Here is a 20,833-nt window from a genome sequence, read left to right as displayed (position 1 = left end):
ATTGGTCCACAAAGATCTATATGGATTAACTCAAGCGGTTTTGAAGTTGTCACCACATTCTTTGGTTTAAAGGATGATCTCACTTGTTTTCCTTTGGCACAAGGATCACAAATTTCATCCTTTTTGAATTGTATGGATGGTAATCCTCTAACTAGGTCTTTTGCTCTCAACATGTTAATTAAAGAAAAGCTAGCATGGCCTAGACATTTGTGCCAAAGAATAGGATCTTCCTCTATGACACTAAGACAAGTTAGACTCGATTTGGAACAATGTTGAGGTCCACAACATAGGTGTTCCCTTTTCGAATTCCTTCCAAAACAATGTCTCCTGTGTCACTCCTAGAAATAATACATCGTTCAGAAGTAAAGTTTACAGAGTTACCTTTGTCACAAAATTGAGAAATACTTACCAGATTATGTTTTAAATTCTCGACTAAAAATACATTATCAATTGCATGGGAACTTGACCTTCCTACTCTTCCTTTAGCTATGATTTCCCCTTTCTTGTTGTCACCGAAGGTCACTTGAAATAGACTACATTTAATAAAGCTTAATTATAAGTTTATTAAGTTGATTGGGGTTATTAAGTAAGTTAATTCGAGTAATAATATTATTATTTTGATAATATTGACTCAAGTATTTCATTTGTTAACATTTTCAAGAAAGAGGTATATTTTATTTAATGTATAAAATTCGTATAAAGAATACTTCGATAAAAGTGTATTTTGATTTTATTTTATTAAATTAAAGAGGTATATCTATCTTTATAAAAATAAATTTAAATAAAGTATTGAAAAATAAATTCCTAAATGCAATCCTTATTCATACTACCAATTGCTTATTTCATAAATTGTCTATTATACCCTTACAGCATGTCTTATAAAAGATTGTCTTACGACGCGACGACTTTAATAGAATTTAATGGGTCAAAGCTAAAAATGAACCCATTCTTACCTCATTTAAACCGACACACCTCTTTCCCTCACATTGAAAACCCACGGTTTTCCCTTCCTTCTTCTCTCTTTCTCTCTCTTTTCCCTTCTTCCCCTGTGCGCCGCCATGGCCTGCTGCTGCCACTAACCGACGCCGACAAACCGCACACGCATCCACCGCTGCTGCATCACTGTCTCCACGGCTGTCCCCACCTGTTGCCGTGAGTGCTGCCCCACCAGCAACTGCGTCACAAGCTGTCTGGCAGCCATTGTTGGGCTGCGTGGCTCCCCCACCACCACAACAACCACCTACAATCTTTACCTTAAGTTGAAAGGTCCTTCAATGGTGATTGAGGTAAACCACAAACTATTCTATTTAAGTATTAATTGAATGTTTTAAGGTAGTTTGGTATGTGGATTCAATTTGGGTCTTGGATTTAGTTTGGGTATCAACTTGAATTTAATTAGAGTATATGAGTTTAATTAGTAATTGGGTTCTTGCTAGTGTTGATTGGTATTGGTTATTGGGTTATTTGATTTCTAGTATAAAACTTGGTATTGTGGATTTCGAAACTGAACTTTCTGTTTTGGCTATTTTTGGGATGGTTCTGATTGTTTTTGGGTTCTTATGTCTGCTTGAGATTTGTAGAGCTTTGAGTCGCGGTCGTGTGGGCACTTGAATCGCCCCGAGATGAGTTCGTATGAGGAAGTTATGTCCAAAATACTAGTAGACTGTCATAAAAATCGACAATGAGGTTCCGTTTTGTTCTGTCCGAATTTGTATTGCTATTTTTGAAATAGTTAGAGTCATTTTGGGGTTTTGGTGTCTTCATGAGATTTGTAGATCTTTGAGTCGCAATCACATGGGCACTTGAATCGCCCCAAGATGAGTTTGTATGAGAGAGTTATGTTCAAAACAGTGACATAACCGCAGGCTGTCATGAAAATCAATACTGAACCTTCTGTTTTGGCTATTTTGGGATAGTTTTGATTGTTTTTGGATTCTGGGGTGTTCATGATATTTGTAGAGCTTCGAGTCGCGATCACGTAGGCACTTGAATCGCCCCAAGATGAGTTCGTATGAGAGAGTTTTGTTCAAAACAGTGACATACCCGCAGGCTGTCATGAAAATCAATACTGAACCTTCTGTTTTGGCTATTTTGGGATAGTTTTGATTGTTTTTGGGTTCTGGTGTCTGCATGATATTTGTAGAGCTTCGAGTCGCAATCACGTAGGCACTTGAATCGCCCCAAGATGAGTTTGTATGAGAGAGTTATGATCAAATTACTAACAAGTGTCCTGTTATGGTACTAAAATGGAATTTATTATGTGGGATTAGGAAGTATAAAATAAATTGGAGATTTAAGGTTATTTATTGAGTAATTGAGATTAACTTAGGTTTATTGTTTTCCCTTTTTGGATTGGTATTGTTGGGTTATGGATCTTAATTGAATAATATGAGTGTTTGGTTCAAGTATAAATTTGGGAACATATGAATTGATTGGTATTTTAATTATTGATTGTTATTCATGGCGTAGAAAGGTAATCTACAAGCAAATTACTATCCTATCTTTTAAATTTAATTCAAGTATTTCAAAGTTCAAGTTATGTTTTATAAGGTGTGGTATTACTACTATTGATATTTGAGCAAAATCGTTTGGTGTTTGAAACTGTGGATTTTGACCTTGTTTGACCTTGCTCCTGGTCCTTATTAATTATTGTTTTGAATGTGCACATATTTTTATATATGAGCTTTTAAATATTGTATTCATTTAAAGAGATTACAAAAACATATTTTGTATGTTACTAACTTATAAAATACGAGTCTTGAAATATTGTATTATGAAAATGAGGTATAATTGTTGATTTCAAAGAAAATCAATTGAATTATTGTTTTGTTTTATATTGCAATGTTCGACATTGAAAAATGTCCTTTTTTGGGAATTGGCAACGGATATTTATAACCGGATTATTGTGAAATCCTATAGCTTGATAATAGGTAATGGTTATTCGGATCGGTCTCGAGCCCCCGATCCCGTTTCGTTCTTGCAAGAACCGTATTTTCAGTGATGACGATCACCCGTGTTCTCAGGATTTAGATCAAGCCTACTTCCTGACGGTCCATATATTCCCACGTTTTAAGTGTTGTTAAATTATTGATTTAATATGAGTTTTGAATAAATACGTTTGGTACATAAAGTTTTGTTTGTTTTGCAAATGATATCATATTTGTCATTTGCCGTATTGTTTCGCTATTGACTTGTAAAGTAATAGCCACATTTTGATTTACGCTATTAACTTGTAAAGTTATAGTCGTGTTTTGATTTGTTATGAACTAAAGGTTCATAACCGTATTTATGTCGATACCAAACGATCTTTTTAAAAGAGTTTTGATTTACGCTATTAACTTGTAAAGTAATAGCCGTGTTTTGATTCGTTATGAACTAAAGGTTCATAGCCGCATTTATGCCGATATCAAACGGCCTTTTAAAAGTGTTTTGAGAAGGATAAACTAATGTTTATAAATGGTTACCAAGTGAACAAGGAATTTGATTGGAGATGTTTATTAATGACTTGTATACAAATGTAGTAGTTTGTTGGATTACTCAACAATACAATTGTTGACAGTTTTTTTTATATAGGGCCTATCTCTTACAGGGGATAGATCCACTTTCAGGTTGCCATCTTTAGTGTAGATGGATGTGCTGCCCATTTATGTGTCATGTGTTGCGATAGCGAGGACATCGTTTTCGGAAGGTTAACTTATAATGACATTTTGACAAATCATGTCTTTTTAAATAAAAAATAGATATTTTATAATGTATTAATTTCGTTTATAACTGGGTTGTAAGTGATTGTATTACAGTTTTGTAAAGTTTTTAAATACTCTGATATTGGTTGCTGTGGCTATCGAGCTACAGGTCGGATTCAGCCCAGACTTCTATAAGTCTTCCGCTGTGCTTTGTAGACAATATTATTATTATATTGTTAACGCTGATTTCGGCTGTTTCATCACTGTTCCTGCATCATAGGTTTCCAGTGAGAGAAATCTTGATTTATCACCTGTCATGTGTTTGGAACACCCACTGTCGAGATACCATGAGTTGTTCCCCCTCACTAGAACCTGCAAAGAAATTTAATTGTTAGGATCAGGAACCCAGTCATCCTTGGGTTCCCTGTCAATTATGCATGAATCATATTTCTTAATCCACATGCGTTCGACATATATTTTATTTTCTTTGTTATGCTGTTCCCTTTTTGCACATTGAAATTTCAGGTGTCCATTATTTCCACAAAAGGAACAGACTTTACTACTGGGGAGATCGACATAGACCTTTTTCTTTCTATTATTCTTAACATAACCTAGGCCTTCTGTACTCTTTGTTTTAGCGTCTAGAATCCCTTTGGGAACTTCATTGATTTTTCCTTTTCCTCTTGAATGTAGTTCGTGTTTCAGTTTTTCATTTTCTATTTTACTGGATTCTAAGTCTAATTTCATCTTTTGAAATTCAGTGCTAAACAAGTGAGTGGATACATCATTTAAGTCCTTTTTTCTTTTGAATCCTAGCAATTTATATTGATTTAGTTCAACATTAAGAATAATATATTCTTGTTTCACTTTTTCCAATGTTTCTTTTAATATAATGTTTTGATCTAGCAAATCAAAAAATCTACTTTTTACGTCTAACCTAAAGGAATTTAGGTAGGAAACATGGTCTTTACAAGTGTTAAGGTCTTTTTCAATTTGGAGACATTTGACATTTTTCTAATTTTTCTTGTGTCTCAAAGAGCAACTTAATTAATTTATATTTATTGAATTTAAATAGGTGTTTAGGAAATGAACTAGAAGACATTACCTCTTTTTCCTTAGACGCTTCAACCTTGCTGTGATGAGAGGCCATGAGACACAGATTTGCAGTTTCTTCTTCTACGGGGACTACTATCTCAGCTTCGCTCTCGGTATCACCCCATTCTGCAATCATGGCTTTGTGAAAGTCTGTTTTGAAGTTTCCTTTCATTGGTTGTCTTTCTGCTTCCCTTGCCCTTTTCATTTTTCCATTGTGGGCAATCCTTGATGAAGTGATCGGTATTTCCACATTTGTGGCATTCGAAATTTGTCTTCATGTTAGCAGTTCCTCTTTCTTTTTTATTTCTTTGGTTGGCGTATCTGCTGTTCCTGAAGAACTTCTTGAATTTTCGTACCAACATAGCAGCTTCCTCTTCATCAGTTTCTGACTCTTCATGATCATTTGCTGCCAGAACCAAGCCTTTGTTTCGGGAACTGTCTGTTGTTCCCAAATGCAATTCGTGTGTCATAAGGGAACCAACCACCTCTTCCAGATTAAATTTGGTGAAATCTTTAGATTCCTGGATGGATGTGACTTTGGCTCTCCAGCGTTCATCTTGAGGAAGACTCCTAAGGATTTTCCAGACCAGTTCATCAACGGGAATAATCTTTCCAAGAGAGACAAGTTTGTTTGTGATATTAGTGAACCTGGTGAACATCTCTTGGATGTTTTCCCTAGGTTCTATGACAAACCTTTCCTATTTGGACATCAATAAGTCTATCTTGGAGCGTTTCACTTCACTTATTCCTTCATGGGTAACTTCCAGTAGGTCCTAAATCTGCTTGGTAGTTTTGCAACCCATAATACGATTATGCTCATTTGGTCCAAGACCTCAGTGAAGTAATTTGATGGCAAGAGTGTTCATCTCCATCTTCTGAAAATCTTCTTTCTCGTATTCAGTCATAGGTTTACGAATAATTTCTTTATGGGATTTGATGGTTGTCACCTCAAAGTCTCCAATTTCAATAACTCTCCAAACTTGATAATTCTCGGCCTTAATGAAGATTTCCATCCTATTCTTCTAATAAGTGTAGAATTTCTCATCAAACATGGGTGGCCTTTGTGTAGAGTACCCTTCTTCCATACGTTCATTCATCTTCAACATCTTTTCTGGGAACAGGATACTGCTCTCAAGGTTTCCTAATCAAATGAGGAACAAGACTCTGATACCAATTGTAGAAATACCAAGAGATAGAAGAATGCAACAAGAGGGGGGGGGGGGGGGGGGGGGGGGGGGGTGAATTGTTGTATTCCAAGTTTAAGATTTTTAGCCCTAATTTTGCGGAATTATAACAAGAAAATAAAAATTAAACTTAAAATGAAAAACATGGAAGGAGACAACGATTTTACGTGCAAACCGTCTTGGCCTAATAAGAAGGAAAATCCACGACCCCCCGGGATTTCAAAAATTCTCTTACTATGTTTTAGGTAATCAGTTACAATTATATAAAATAATTTTCTTCACTCGAAGCTTCTCTATTCTTGGCCTACTTCTCTTTCTCTTCTCCTTCTCCTTCTCTTTCTCTTCTCTTTCTCACGCTTAACTTGAAGCTTCTTTTCTCCCCTAGAATTCCCTTGTGTCTAGTTACAACAAAACACTCAAATACCTTTACAAGGCCATATTCTAAAAAGGATAAAAATTAAAGAGTCGCATAAGAAAAATATAATAAATTAATTGGCATTAGTATGCATAAAATATTTTTCTTATTTAGATCTTACCTTTTTGGACACTCTTGGATGCACACTCGGTTACGCAAAGATTACTCCCATTTATAGAGTAACAACTGTAGCATGATAAGTGTAGTAACTTCCAATTTTTTCTTGATCCCAAAATAAAGGGGAAGTTATTTGGAATACTAGAGTATGGAGTCACGGTTAATATAACCTAAAAATAGAGCTACGGTTCCAGCATACTAAAAATAGTATAGGAGCCAATATTGAGATCCTTACTTAGTGGAGACTTTTTCTAAGCAACGAATAAGTCTTAGGATATTTTTAGGCGACTAACAATAGTTTTGCCAACCAGCTTATTAATTAAATTAAGAAACTAATTTAACTTTTAACCGTTACATCAACTAAAAACCGAAATTATTTGCAGTTTTCCAGCCGATGTCTTCTCCAGACTTGCAACGTAGGAACAGTGTACGGTTTTCATTTACCATTTCCGTCAGATTGTCAACTTTGGGAACAGTAGACCCCCTGTCTACTTTTGACATCCTAAGCGATTTTCTAACTTCTTGGATATTTATGACACGTACAACTTGCACGAACCAAGTTATAGGCTTCATCAATGATTTTAACAAAATCGGATATTTACCTACAAAACAATCTCTAAAACATATTTGTTTATTTAAAAGTGAAGTCATAATCAAAACCTAAGAGGCCATTAGACGACCATGATTCTCCAGTGAATACTTTCTTGCCTTATTTCCGAATAGGCGATGTCCATTGTGGGAAGTGGATATAGGTGAAGTAAGTCACGTCTCTCCTTGTCTCGTGACACTGTCACACCTTGTTAAAGTGGCATCTAAATAAATAATTATTACTGTCACACCCTGTTAAAGTGGCATCTAAATAAATAATTATTAATGTATTTTGGACGATTTAAATATACAAATACGTATACTTTAATTTGGTCATGGTTTAAGTTATTGTTGTGCGCGAATTTTGTCGCATAACAAGTTTATCGCGTAACGTATTTGATCGTCTTACAAATTACTCGAATAATTTAATTAATTTATTTAGTAAAGAAACAATAAAAGGGGCGTAATTAAGGAGCCTTGGCCTGTTGTAGAGGCCTTATGGAGGAGTTCATGTAACTCCTCCCTAAATGCATGTTATGGGCAATAAACTAAGGGTTGTTTTTTGGTGTTCATGTGTTCTAAATCCTATCATTTTTGATGTTGGCTTGGTAAGTTCTTATGATTCATAAACCTTTGAAAAAAATTTCAATTTGTTTAAAGTATTATGTTGATATTTCTTATTGGAAAAATTATAAGAAAATACCTAATAAAGTTTTTTTTTGTTAGCTAAAATAATCTTGTATTCATTCTATAGTGTGATGTTGTATACTCCCTCCTATTCACCCAAAGTGTCCCATTTAATTTTTGGGCAGTATTCATCTCTACTCTTAATTTGTATTTTATTATTAACCTATAAGTTAAAACATAGTCAATAAGGATCTTGTTTGATTCGTCTCAATGCAACGATTATTCATATCAACTTTTAATAATTTTTAATTATGCACAATTAGAGATATTAAGGATTGAATAAGTGCATTGGATAGAATGCATAAGGCAAATGGGACACTTGTGATGAATAGGAGGGAATATCACTTCAAGATTAGACATTTCTAATAAGTTGAAAAGATTTTAACAGACAACTTTAGGATGAATGTGTTGTTACCCTAATTGGGTTGATATATGATAAATTTGGTACCATTATAGGTTTGGGGTTATTATTTGTTCCTATAGTCATGGTTCTAACACAAGCCACCAAGTATGCATACTTTACCTATGACAACCCGAACAGGATGGACAATGTCTTAGGTTGGAGGTTTCCATGGGAATTAGCTCTCCCATGTGTATTCCTCCAAATTTATATAACACTCTGGGAACCTGAACTGCACGGGTGACGACATGAGTTGGGGAATTGATAGTCGAATGTGACATAAACTTGTCAGAGCCTTTATATGCTAGATAGGATGAATTCATTTCTTACTACTTAATTATATTATGCATTGTATAAAGTCTCTGACGTGTGCTCACTATTGTGTTCTTTGGAAAGTGCGATGATATTGTCCTTCGACAACTAGCAGCTTGATTGCAGGTGGACATAAGAAGAGATAGAGAGAGGTGGACTCTTGGAACCTAAGAATTAAATAATCCGATACATTTTACTATTTTCATAAACTTAATTTTTTATTGGATTTTAATTTCTTTTCGCAAGTACTTTACATATTAGATTTTTTTTTCGGTTTGGTGAGGCTAGATGGTTCTCAAGATGTAAACCTTTTAGACTTCCGTTGACTTTTTTTCTTCTATTTGACTATTATTTATTTGTTTGTCATTAGAAAGTCCTCAGTCCAATAATCCGGTTTAACTTAAATATCCAGTTCACCTCAACTCAGACTATTAGGATTGGTATCAGCGCAATGTTCTTAAAACTAATAAATAAATAATTTTTACCTTAGCAGAGATATGGGGAGAATAATTGTTGTGATTATGTGTCGTATTCTTTATTTAGTGGAATGAAAGGACTACTAAGTATGTTGAGATGATCATGGGTTCTCTTTGGAGCTATTGTTGGTATTTTGAGTCAATGGTGCACATGGAGGCGGTAGTGATGTGATTAGGCCATCCTCGGTCATCAATAACAACATGCTTGAGTTTACACCATTTAGTATAATTACTATACGTGGGTTTTTTGGCAATTCGAACTATTAGGGTGTGTTTCTATGGTGTTTGGTGTTTTGTGCATTTTCTAAAACATGTGGAACATTTGCTCCATTTGATCCATATAAATCATTTGTGTTAAGGCTGTTGTATTGTCCAATGGGTCTACCATCGTAGGTAATTTAAGGGTCGATAATAAGAATCGAAAGAAAGGTTATCGGATTCCAAGTTTGAACCTTATTGCTCTAATACCATGAAGAAACTAATTGCGAAATTTATGTTTTTGTTTGAATACTATTTTTATTGAATTCCGATAAGAGATACAAGTCTTGGTATGTACAAGTATTAAGAAACAATTCTAGGAAACTAAATAAATATAAGATAAATTAGAATAACACAAAATCAATTCTAGTATATACCTTCGTACAGAAAGAACTAGCTAGATGTTTCTGAATATTTGTAGACAAATGCCCAAGTCGGTAATGTCAAATTATATAATAGGTAGTGTGTGCCATGTGTAGAGAGTGATAGTTGGAAGACCAATGGTAAACACCAAGATAAGCGTTCCCTAGGTGGTTTAGTGTCCTGTGGATAAGTCTTGGACATGATAGGAAGAGGAGAAAAAGGATGTTAAAATGTTATTACCATTGCATGCTTCAACCATAGAATCAAAAGCAATACTTAATTCTTCCTTCTGTGGTGGAAATTGTTGCATTGGTAAACGAACGGCAGGTTGTGGAGACTTATCAGGGAAATCAGGCAGATTGTGTAGTGGTAGGCACAATGTTTTACAGGTTTTGCACATTTGTAGATGAATATGAGAGGTAGGGGCTATTTGTTAAACAGAGCCTTTACCTCCTCTTGTGCTGGAGCAATGGTAAGACATGCATCAGAATTATGAGTACCCAAGCCGCATGTAACATACATAACATGAGAAAGGGAATGACTAGCCTTTTGAAGATTACACCCTAGCTATCGAAATGGTTATAGCTTTACTTACATCTCCATCAAATTTGGTTGAAGATGGTACTATCGACTCTCGTACATTACCCCATAAGGTTGAGTTTTAAACAATTGTTTCGAGCAAGGTGAGCACCTAATATTCTGTTATTATGGAGCTCATATCACCACTATATGCAGCATTGATGGTGAGCCTGTATTCATCATGAATCCCGGAGTAAAAGTACTTGATTAGAAGCCAACTGGGTATAGAGTGGATTAAAAGTACTTATTTAGAGGTTCTGACTTAAGCTAAGTCTTTACTTTTTCTCTTACGCGAAATGGGAAGAGTCTTAATCTTACAGCGTCTTTGTAGACATTGTTGATGTTAATTGTGTCACACTTCTCTAACAAATCAGATAAATGATCAGGCAGGCTTTTTAAAGGTGAACTCCTAAATTGTTTTCTCTCAATCAGTCGTACAAGGTGAGAGCGGACTTCAAAAGTATTGGCTATTGCAGGCTTGAAAATACATGATGCGGTGGAATAAGCGGGAAAAGGTCTCCCCATGTGGCCAAAGGGCTGTGGTGAAACGTTGGACATACATGCTAATTTAGGAACATATGATTTAGGAAATGACGAAGGGGTGATGGATTAAGAATTAGGACACCCGAAGTTTCAATTTCCCGCCTTCTTTTCTCTGCTGACCGTTACATATACAGGACATATTCAATATTTGGGTAGAATTGATGATTCGATAGTCCTTGAGACCTCCTGGGCATTCATAACAAAAGATCAAGCTTAACAAGCACATAAAAGAAGAAGGAAACTGAAACTAAGTAACAAAACAATTAGACAAACTAAATTAAACTTATCGACGTCACCTCCCCCGCAACGACGCCAAAACTTGTAGGGTTTTATTTTAATACCGCAAGTGTACTAGTGTTGTAGTACAATTAAAAGTCGAACCACATGGAGGCTATGTTTAAAGAGTAATTTAGTTGATCAATCGCAATCAAACAACAAAAACTCAATGAGTTTCAACTAAACTAAGTTGTAATGATATGGAAATAGCTAATTCAATAAGAGAAAAGCCTAGGGAAAATGTCAATCCCCACTAACATGTATAGGATTAAACAATTAAGTTCAATGTTGGTTGTGTTATCTAGATTTTAGGTGGAAGAGCTAATTATTCCTTTACGGGATGCTAATCAACTAATCATAGATTTAATAACGTTCTCCCTTAATCTTAACTTTCGTAGTTTTTATTAATTCAACCTTTAATAAGACCAATAAACAACCAACACTCAACTTTTTTGATTTTATATGGCGACAAAAGGATTTAACTTGTTTTGCACCTAAGACTAATACACTTTTCTACCTCAACGTAATTTTCGAATTTCAAAACATGAAAAGCTAAGACTTTTTCTTAGGTGAATTATATAAATTATTCAATTCTAGACAACAATAAGCTACCAATTCATTAATAAACTAATCAAAATGCATATTAGGGTTTATACCAAGTCGTAGAAAGAGAACTACTCACTAATTGAATGCATAGAAACAATTGAACCCAATAAACAATCAAAAGCAATAATAATAAACATAATTAAGAGATTAAAGAATAATAATACCTTAGATTATTGAAGTTCCAACGAGATTGATGAAAACTATACAATGAAGTTGAAAAAATGAAGAGTTGAAATGGAGAAAATCAAGGTTTAATAATGGGGAAAGACATAAATTACTTAAAGGAATTAAACACTAATTAAGATAAAAGCAAGATTAAGAGGAGATTAACAAAACTTAAAATGAGATTCAGGTTTTAATTGTATTCTAAAGTAACCCCTTAAAACCTAAAACCAAAAGCTATTTATATCATGCCTTTTGAAAGTGGAAGGAAAAGAAGCAGAGGAACAACAGAACCCAATTTCGGCCGAATTGAAGCCTGATCTCGGCCGAACTCTATAGATATCGCGCAAATCTGCTGTTGAGTTTGCCCGAGATTGCCAATGGTAAGCCTAGGAACTTGCCTTCAATTGAGCTTCAACCGAAGCTGAACACTCTCGCCTGAATGCTAATAACGTCGCCAGAATTCTTCAACAACTTTAACCAAAACTTTTGGCAGAACAACCAGAACCCTAATTCAACATAATCTCGACCAAATCTAGGTTAATCTTGGCCGATATTGGTCATAGAATACTCCAATGGCTTGAAAATCAATCAAGTAGTTCTTGAACTCTCCTCGTCTTTGATCAAAGTATTCATGAGCTACCATATAGTGTCAAACTATGTAATGATGGATCATTGAGGCTCACAAAACATGGTTTACCACCAAGATAACAAGAAATTCTTCTTGAATAACTCGAACATGGAACAATAAGGCACAAAACGGAATGTAGAGGCAAATGAACTCAAATTAGAAAATCTCAACCACATTCAACCTCAAAACGCTAAGTAAAGGTCTCGATAAACCATGAAAAAGATGAAATAAGTATAAAATACTACACTTATCACTTAGCATTGTGAGAATCTCCTAACAACACTTTCTTATCATCAATAGTCTCTATATATATTTTGTGTTTATTGTGTTTATTGTTTGTCTTTTCTATTGTCTAAATTCTGTTTTTCATTATCTTCTACATCACTTCTTATTATTGTTAGCTCTAAACACCCCTCTTTTCGCATCTCAAACTACCAATCTATAGATTTCATGGATGTGCCTTGAATCCAATAACATGTGTTATTTATGCTAGGGAATTCTAAACCACAGTTGACTCTTACCATTAGAATACTCATTGTCACTATATCATTTGATTTATCACAAGTGTTTCATTTAATTTATGCACTCTATCTAATACACATATTCTATCCTAAATATCTCTAATTGAACATAATTAAAAATTATGAAAAGTTGATATGAATAATCCTTGCATTGGGACGAATCAAACAAGATTCTTATTGACTACGTTTTAAATTATAGATTAAAAATAAAATAGAAATTAAGAGTAACAGATAAATAGTGCAAAAAAGTAAATAGAACACTTTGGGTAAATAGGAGAGAGTATATAAAAAAGGGAAATTCCACATGTTAGCATTCAGTTTTCATGAAACGCTATTGGTAGCACTTTTGTAAGATTTTTCCACATGGTAGCATCCAATCTATACATTATCTAACTGCCGTACCATTTTCTGTTAAATTCTCGTTAATTTCCATTTAATTCATAATTTTGTAAGATTTTTCCATATGGTAGCACATAGTTTTTGCTCTCAAATATTTAATTCACTATTTTAAGTTTAATTCATCGATTAATTTATCAACGCTCTTAAATATTATAACGATCAAGTAGATATGTATTAGTGCTTGGAATGCACTTTTGAACTTATGAAAAGCACCTTTTGAGCTTATAAAATGCGTCTTTTGAATTATTTATTAGTGTTTGTAATGCACCTTTTGAACTTTATAATGCCAATAATTTGAATGAAAATAAAATTGTTACTACATTTAAGGGTATTGATAAATTAATCGGTGAATTAAACGTTTAAATAGTGAATTAAACATTTGAGAGCAAATATTGGATGCTACCATGTAGAAAAATCTTACAAAATAATGAATTAAACAGAAATTAACAAGAATTTAACGGAAAATTCTACGGCAGTTAGATAGTGCATAAATTGAATGCTACTATGTGAAAAATCTTACAAAAATACTATCACTGACGTTTCTTGAAAACTAGATGCAACTATGTAAAATTTCCCATAAAAAACTATCATTGCAATGTAATGTAATGACAACATTATGTCATCAACTTGTTTTTTAACAATTGGAATCGCAAATGCGACATTTCCCGTTCTTTTTCTTAGGTTTCAACAATTAATTATTCGGAATATTAAATAAAATTCCACTAATCAATTGAGGATTTTAAGATATATAAAGATCAAGGTAAATATATCAAAATTGTTCAAGTGTAGAATCAAGCACTTGTACTTACAAATATTAAATGTCGTTGTTGCCCATTTATAAAATAATTTTTTGATCTTTGATTTGGGATAAAGCCAAGGAGAAATTAAACAAATTTTTTTTGCAAGGTTATGAGAATCAAATCCAAAAGCATTCAAAAATTAGAGGAGAAAATAATATTGAAAGAATAAAAATTTTGCATTTATAAGATCAAAACGAATCAATATGGTTAGTATATGCGTTACACTCGAGGCTAGTTTTTAGAGGTTGCCAAGCCAATAAAAAAAAGACGCCTAAAACATATTGAAAAAAACGCAAATTTTTGTGTAAGACGGTCTTATTATGAGATGCTTTTTAATACATAGGCTGCATAACTCAATTAATACAATTACTAGCATAAGAACTTGTATTAAAATCGTTTCACCAAGAGATGATCTCCGTAGCTATTGAAAGAGTTATTTTACATCAAAAGTTTCATGTAATTCTCATGATGATGAAACTTTTGATTGCAACAAAGCTTTTTGTTTACAAATTTTCATTACCATCTAATACAACCTCTCCTAATGTTAATGTATGACCATCAAGGTAGTCAAGAGACTTTTTAACCAAAATTACAGTAAATTTCATTTTTATTACTATCATTTATTACCAACTACCAAACGAGTTGTTATTGTCTTAAAATGATCGCCTGTAACCTTAAAGGGATTGCTAAAACTTGTTAAAGTAATCAATTAAAAAATTATCTAATCATGCAACTAATTAACAATATCTACAATTTTAAGTAGACTAATCGAAGATGATGAACATTTAAATAAATAGTTCTGCGATTTCTTTTGTAAAAGCGTACCTTGATATATATATATATATATCTCTAAAGTCTTTGCTTCACTTATCATCAATTGTTTCCATGAAACAATCATGAAACGTTCACCGATAACATGTAGCAATGTTATATTTCTCTTCGAAATTAAGAAAGAAACATACAATCCTAAAATTTAAGTAGTAGATAATTATGTCATTCATTATGGCTGAAGAACATCAAACAATTTTTCTATATATTTTCCTAATTTTACTTTCCCCATAATTAAAAAAAATAATATTTATGACAAATCAATTGAAAGAATACATAAGCATAACACAATTTTGATTTGCTTTTTAATGAGCCTTTATTATTTAATTGACTTTGGTGTATACCTAACATACTTGTTAATGTTACACCATCAAAATTGGATACTTGATTTGATTCTCTCCTATCCAATAGTAATTTCATCTTCCAAATGTTTGTAAACATCATATTTGTTTGTAGCTTAGTGGGTATCTGCGATTGTTAGTTTTATTAAAACATTTTTAAAGTATTTTATTTAGATATATCTAGAACAATATATACCATCAAAATCATACTTCCTACGTTTTCATATGCTCTTCTCAAATACAATATTTTTATAAATTTTAATGTCAAACTTTAATTATGATTTCTCATTAATCTATAAGAAAAACATATTCATGTAAGATCTTCTTAAATTCGCCACAATATAAACTTTCTATGTATTAATTTTTTCGAATTTTAAAAACTTCACAATTAAAAGTTTTTGATTTAGAGTTTGCATTGAGATCTGCGAAAAAAGTGAATGGAAATAACATTTGAAAACAGAAACATATAAACCTACTCTAAAAACGTAGGTAGTACTATAAAAAAATAAAGTAAAAAATAAAAATATTCAAAACGACATACTAATATCAAGTAATAAATTTTATATCGCAGATAACAACCAAGTTACAGTCAAAATGACATTTGTACGCATAGAACATGTACATTATTTGAAAGGAAAGAATTCAATCAAGAATCCAAATTTGATGTTGCAACATTAGTAAATATATTTATATGCACCAATATCAATCAATTTTAAAGCACATTAAAAACTACTCCAAATTATGTATGCTCATAATCTAATTTTCTTTCATTGTTTTGCATAAAATTTTATAATTTTGAAACATAGAGATCGTAAAATTTTAAAAATAATTGAAAAATCTTTAATGAATATTTCAGCCTAATAAATAACAAAATTATAAACTATCTAAATTTTGATAAACAATATAAAAATAGCGCACCTTTAAATGGTTATAAATGAGCTTCAAATATATTAGAATTTTGAGATAGGAAAAAAAATTAAAAGAAGCTATGAATTAAGGTTGAAATGAAGAAATTAATTATTATTTATAGGACAAAAAAGGGTATTGGAGGGAACCATGGAAATACTGCAAGTTGATGTTGTAAGGATGTTGCCATATTGTGGTTAGTCTTTCGCCATTGTCATTCATTTTTGAATCTTGCTTTGTTTTCTTTTGGCTATTATATTTGTCCACGACTCTTAAGAGGAATATATTTATATTTAAGTATAATTTTGCCGATTTTATTAAATATAAATGATTTATGTAATATTTTAGCCTTTATATTAAATTTTTGAGTACATTTTTAATTTGTCGTGAATAAAAAAAATTACAGTTTCTCCTTTAACAATAATTTTTTAAATTTTTTTTAATTTTAATTTTAATTTTAAATATTTGAGAATATTATTTATTTATGCCAGAAAAATTTAAGATAGCTCCTAATGTATATATTTGTACGATGTCGAAATTATGTGTTAAAATTGTAGATGAAATTGGATTAATGGAAACTATTTGTCATTTGTCATACTCTACTATTTGTGATGTATAGGAAAATGGTCCTGGATTTAATTGGACAAATAGGTAGAACAAACAAGGAAAACATCCAAGCATTAAAAAACAAAATAAAGGTAATTATTTAAGAGTTTTTTATTGGGTTTTTCGCTTAGATAATTATATCTTTATCATACACTATAATAAAAAGAATGGAAAATACTTGTATCATTTTTATGGAGTCTTTTTGGAAAGAAAGATTCTATTGGTTTATATTGGCTTATATGGCAAATAAAATTAACCAACATTTTATTTGTAGCCATCCTAAAAATTAACTAAATTGAGTAATTTACCATTTTTAAAAATAGAATAAATTGAATGATTCTGGCAAAAACTAGAAAGCTTTTGCTGCATAGAATGATATTAAAAAGATTAAAAAATAACAAGGATTATACATTTATTATAATTTACTTAACATCAATGACAAGTGTTTTATGGAGAAGTCGATTATAACTATAGAGTAGAACTGGGAAAGGACTATAGCTGTTCAAAAGTGACCCGACTCGAAAATCCGATCCGAAACCGAAAGTAAACTGACCCGAAAATGTGTTCTTCTTTTAGGTTTATCGAACCGACATTACCTGGATAAGTTTGTAATTGTGTTTATTGATGATATATTAGTGTATTCGAAGAATGAAGAGCAACATGAGAAGCATTTAAGGATAGTTTTGGAGAAATTGAGAAAGGAGAAACTTTATGGCAAGTTTAGTAAATGTGAATTTTGGTTAGAAAATATATCTTTCTTAGGGCACGTTGTTTCGAAGGATGGAATTTCTGTTGATCCTGAAAAGATTAGGGCAGTGATGGAATGGCCGAATCCAAAGAGTGTTACTAAAGTAAGAAGTTTCTTAGGCTTAGCAGGCTATTACAGGAAGTTTGTGGAAAATTTTTCTAAAATTGCCCGACAGTTGTTTGAGTTGCTTAAAAGGGAGTTCGGTTTGAATGGGGCGAGAAGCATAGTAAATCACTAGAAGAGCTTAAGCGGAGACTTACGACTGCACCTGTGTTGATCATGCCCGACCGTGGGAAAGCATTTGAGGTATATTGTGATGCATCGAAGGAAGGTTTGGGATGTGTGCTAATGCAAGAAGGCAAAGTAGTAGCTTATACGTCCAAGCAATTAAGGCCACACGAGTTGAATTATCCAGTACACGACATTGAGCTAGCAACCGTAATTTTTGCCCTGAAGTTATGGAGACATTATCTCTATGGAGTACCATGCAAGATCTTTACTGATCATAAAAATTTGAAATATGTCTTCACTCACAAGGAGCTGAATATGCGACAAAGGCGGTGGCTGGAAATCATTAAAGACTTTGAAGTTGACATAAATTATCATCCTGGAAAAGCAAAAAAAGTGGCAGATGCATTGAGTAGAAGGCCGAGGATATCTGTAAATGCTATAATGACGGTACCTTGAGAACTATACCGAGAAATCTAGAAGTTAGATCTAGAGTTAATCACTATCAAGTTGTTGAGTATTTGGGAGCAATGACTATACAACCGACTTTGTTCGAAAGAATTATAGAAGCACAACAAGAAGATCCCGAGATAATTGAGTTAATCATTCGAGTTCAAAGAAAAGAGACAGAACCGTTCGAAGTGGGTGAGAAAGGTTAACTAAGAATGAACGGGAGATTGTGTATACTAGACAACACAGAGTTGAAAGAAGAGATTTTGAAAGAAGGACACCAAGGAATGTTTTACTTACACCCTGGTAAAGATAAGATGATTGAAGAATTAAGGAAATTATTTTGGTGGACAGGTATAAGAAAAGATGTAGCTACATTTGTATCTCGGTGCTTGATTTTCCAGAAGGTGAAATTTGACAGGCAGAAGAGTTCTGGACTACTTCAACCACTAGAAATTCCTAAATAGAAATGGGATTCCATATCCATGGCTTTTGTAGTTGGATTACCAAGTACGCAACGAGGAAATGACACAATTTGGGTAATAGTTGATAGATTGACCAAAGTTGCAAGATTCCTGCCAATGAAGGGAACATGGTCAGTAAAACAATTGCCTGACGCTTATGTTCGAGAAATTATGACATTACATGTAGTACCGAGAACCATTGTGTCTGACAGAGACCCAAAATTCTTGTCACGATTTTGGGAAAAGTTGCAAAAAGCATTCGGATCTAGACTATGTTTAAGTACCGCATTTCATTCGGCTACTGATGGCCAAACCGAAAGAACCATCCAGACGTTAGAGGATCTTTTGAGATGTTGTATTCTTGAATTTGGTGGTTCATGGGAGCAGAAATTGCCTTTGATAGAGTTTTCATACAACAACAGCTATCAAACCAGCATCAAGATGGAACCAAACGAAGCCTTATACTGGAGAAAATGTCGAGTGTCGTTGTGTTGGGATCAGATGTATCGAGATGTGCCTGGAGGGCCAGATCTTATTCAAGACTCTATTGATAGCTTGAGGCTGGTGCAAGAGAACATAAAGGCAGCACAAAGTAGACAGAAGAGTTATGCAGACAATCGTCGCAGAGCTTTGCAATTTGATGAAGGTGACAAAGTATTTCTAAAGATTTCGCCAACGAAATAAGTCCAACGCCTTGGGATAAAAGGGAAGTTAAGCCCTAAATTTATCGGACCTTTTGAAATTTTGAAAAGAGTAGGGGAACTGGTATACGAACTAGCTTTACCCCCGGGTTTAGCTAGAGTTCATAATGTATTCCATGTTTCTCAGTTGAGAAAGTATATCCACGACCCATCACATGTGTTACTTCACAAAACCCTCCAAATTGATGAAAACCTAGCTTATGAAGAAAGACCAATTAGAATTTTGGATCGTCAAGTGAAAGAATTGAGGAATAAAAGAATGTCTCAAGTGAAAGTGCTATGGTCGAACCATCATGTCGAAGAAGCAACTTGGGAAAGCAAAATTGATATGAGAGAACGCTATCCCCAGTTGTTCTTTTAGGTTCAAGTTTCGGGACGAAACTATGTTAAGGGGGGAAGAGTTGTAATAGACCCTTTTTCTTAATCTTAAATATTTTGACAAATTCAATAATCGTTTCGTTTTATTATTTTCTTTTTAAATGCCGTTTCGAATTTTATTCCAGTCGTTCTTAAGTTCTCGATTTTCTTTTATGTATAATTTATTTCTCTTAAATTAAATTACCATTATGTCTAGCTAAATTACCTACAATAACTTAATCTTTTTTATTTCCTATATTAATTTATAAAATTAAAAAAAATAATAATAAATAAATAAAAATCTCTTGGAGTGGCAAGGTGGGCTAGGTGCCAAAAATTTTAATTGAGTCTTATCCTAAGGATAAACCCAAGAAGTAAAAATCTTGGAGTTAATTATTATTACTTGCCCATAAAGAAAAATTAAAATAATAAATAATTTTGCAATCTTGGCCTATTTAAGTCCAATGCATACCGTGGGTAAAAAAAATAATAAGAGAAGGAAATCAGAAAATTAATTCACAAATATAAGCTAATTCCTAAAAAACTCTAAAAACCCTAGAAAAATTTCTAAAAATCCTCAAAAATTTCCTAATAATAGTATTTAGTGTTAATTATAGAAATTCAAAGGGAGGAAGCTAATTTTGTGGCTAGAAATTCTAATACAAAGGAAATTGATTAATAGTGAAATTATTAAAGGTATAAATTCTTATATATATTTATTTCTATAAAATTATGCCCATAAATTTTATATGTGTTTATAATATATAAATTAAATTTTCTGCAAATTTTGGTGAATTAATTCATTTTAATTTAATTTATATGATTTATTCATTTAATTGCCAAAAACCGCATAATCTGAAATAATTTTAATTAAAATAGTAAATATTAATATTTTTAAACGAAAATTTTTCTGTACATATATATATATATGAGATATAAATTTTGTATTAATTTCGTAAATTATAGTTGAGTATAAATATTATTATTAATTTTTGTTAAAAAAGCATAAAATAAGGAAATTCTTAAATTGGGTTAAGAATATATAATTCTAGAAAAAAATAATTTATTTTATTGTTACTGCATTTTCTTTTCATTTAAATAATTTTTTT

General features: G+C 32.6%; 1 protein-coding gene and 1 long non-coding RNA gene across 2 annotated transcripts; both read right to left on the bottom strand.

The window, feature by feature from the left end:
- Positions 1 to 2,328: 2,328 nt before the first annotated feature.
- Positions 2,329 to 5,996, bottom strand: LOC130797504 (uncharacterized). The gene is made up of 2 exons (XM_057660110.1): positions 4,789 to 5,996; positions 2,329 to 4,055 (listed from the first exon to the last, which is right to left on the bottom strand). The coding sequence occupies exons 1-2, from the start codon at positions 4,981 to 4,983 to the stop codon at positions 3,912 to 3,914; spliced, it is 339 nt and encodes a 112-aa protein (XP_057516093.1). The 5' UTR covers positions 4,984 to 5,996; the 3' UTR covers positions 2,329 to 3,911.
- A 3,451-nt stretch (positions 5,997 to 9,447) lies between these two features.
- LOC130797505 (uncharacterized) lies at positions 9,448 to 16,458 on the bottom strand. Its single transcript, XR_009038876.1, has 2 exons — positions 11,747 to 16,458; positions 9,448 to 10,886 (listed from the first exon to the last, which is right to left on the bottom strand). It is a non-coding gene; the product is annotated as an uncharacterized LOC130797505 (long non-coding RNA).
- Between the last annotated feature and the right edge of the window lie 4,375 nt (positions 16,459 to 20,833).

Source organism: Amaranthus tricolor, chromosome 13 (genome assembly GCF_026212465.1).
Source record: "Amaranthus tricolor cultivar Red isolate AtriRed21 chromosome 13, ASM2621246v1, whole genome shotgun sequence".
Taxonomy (NCBI): Eukaryota; Viridiplantae; Streptophyta; class Magnoliopsida; order Caryophyllales; family Amaranthaceae; genus Amaranthus; species Amaranthus tricolor.
The sequence above is the reverse complement of the archived record's forward strand: the minus strand, read 5'-3'. Positions and strand labels throughout refer to the sequence as shown.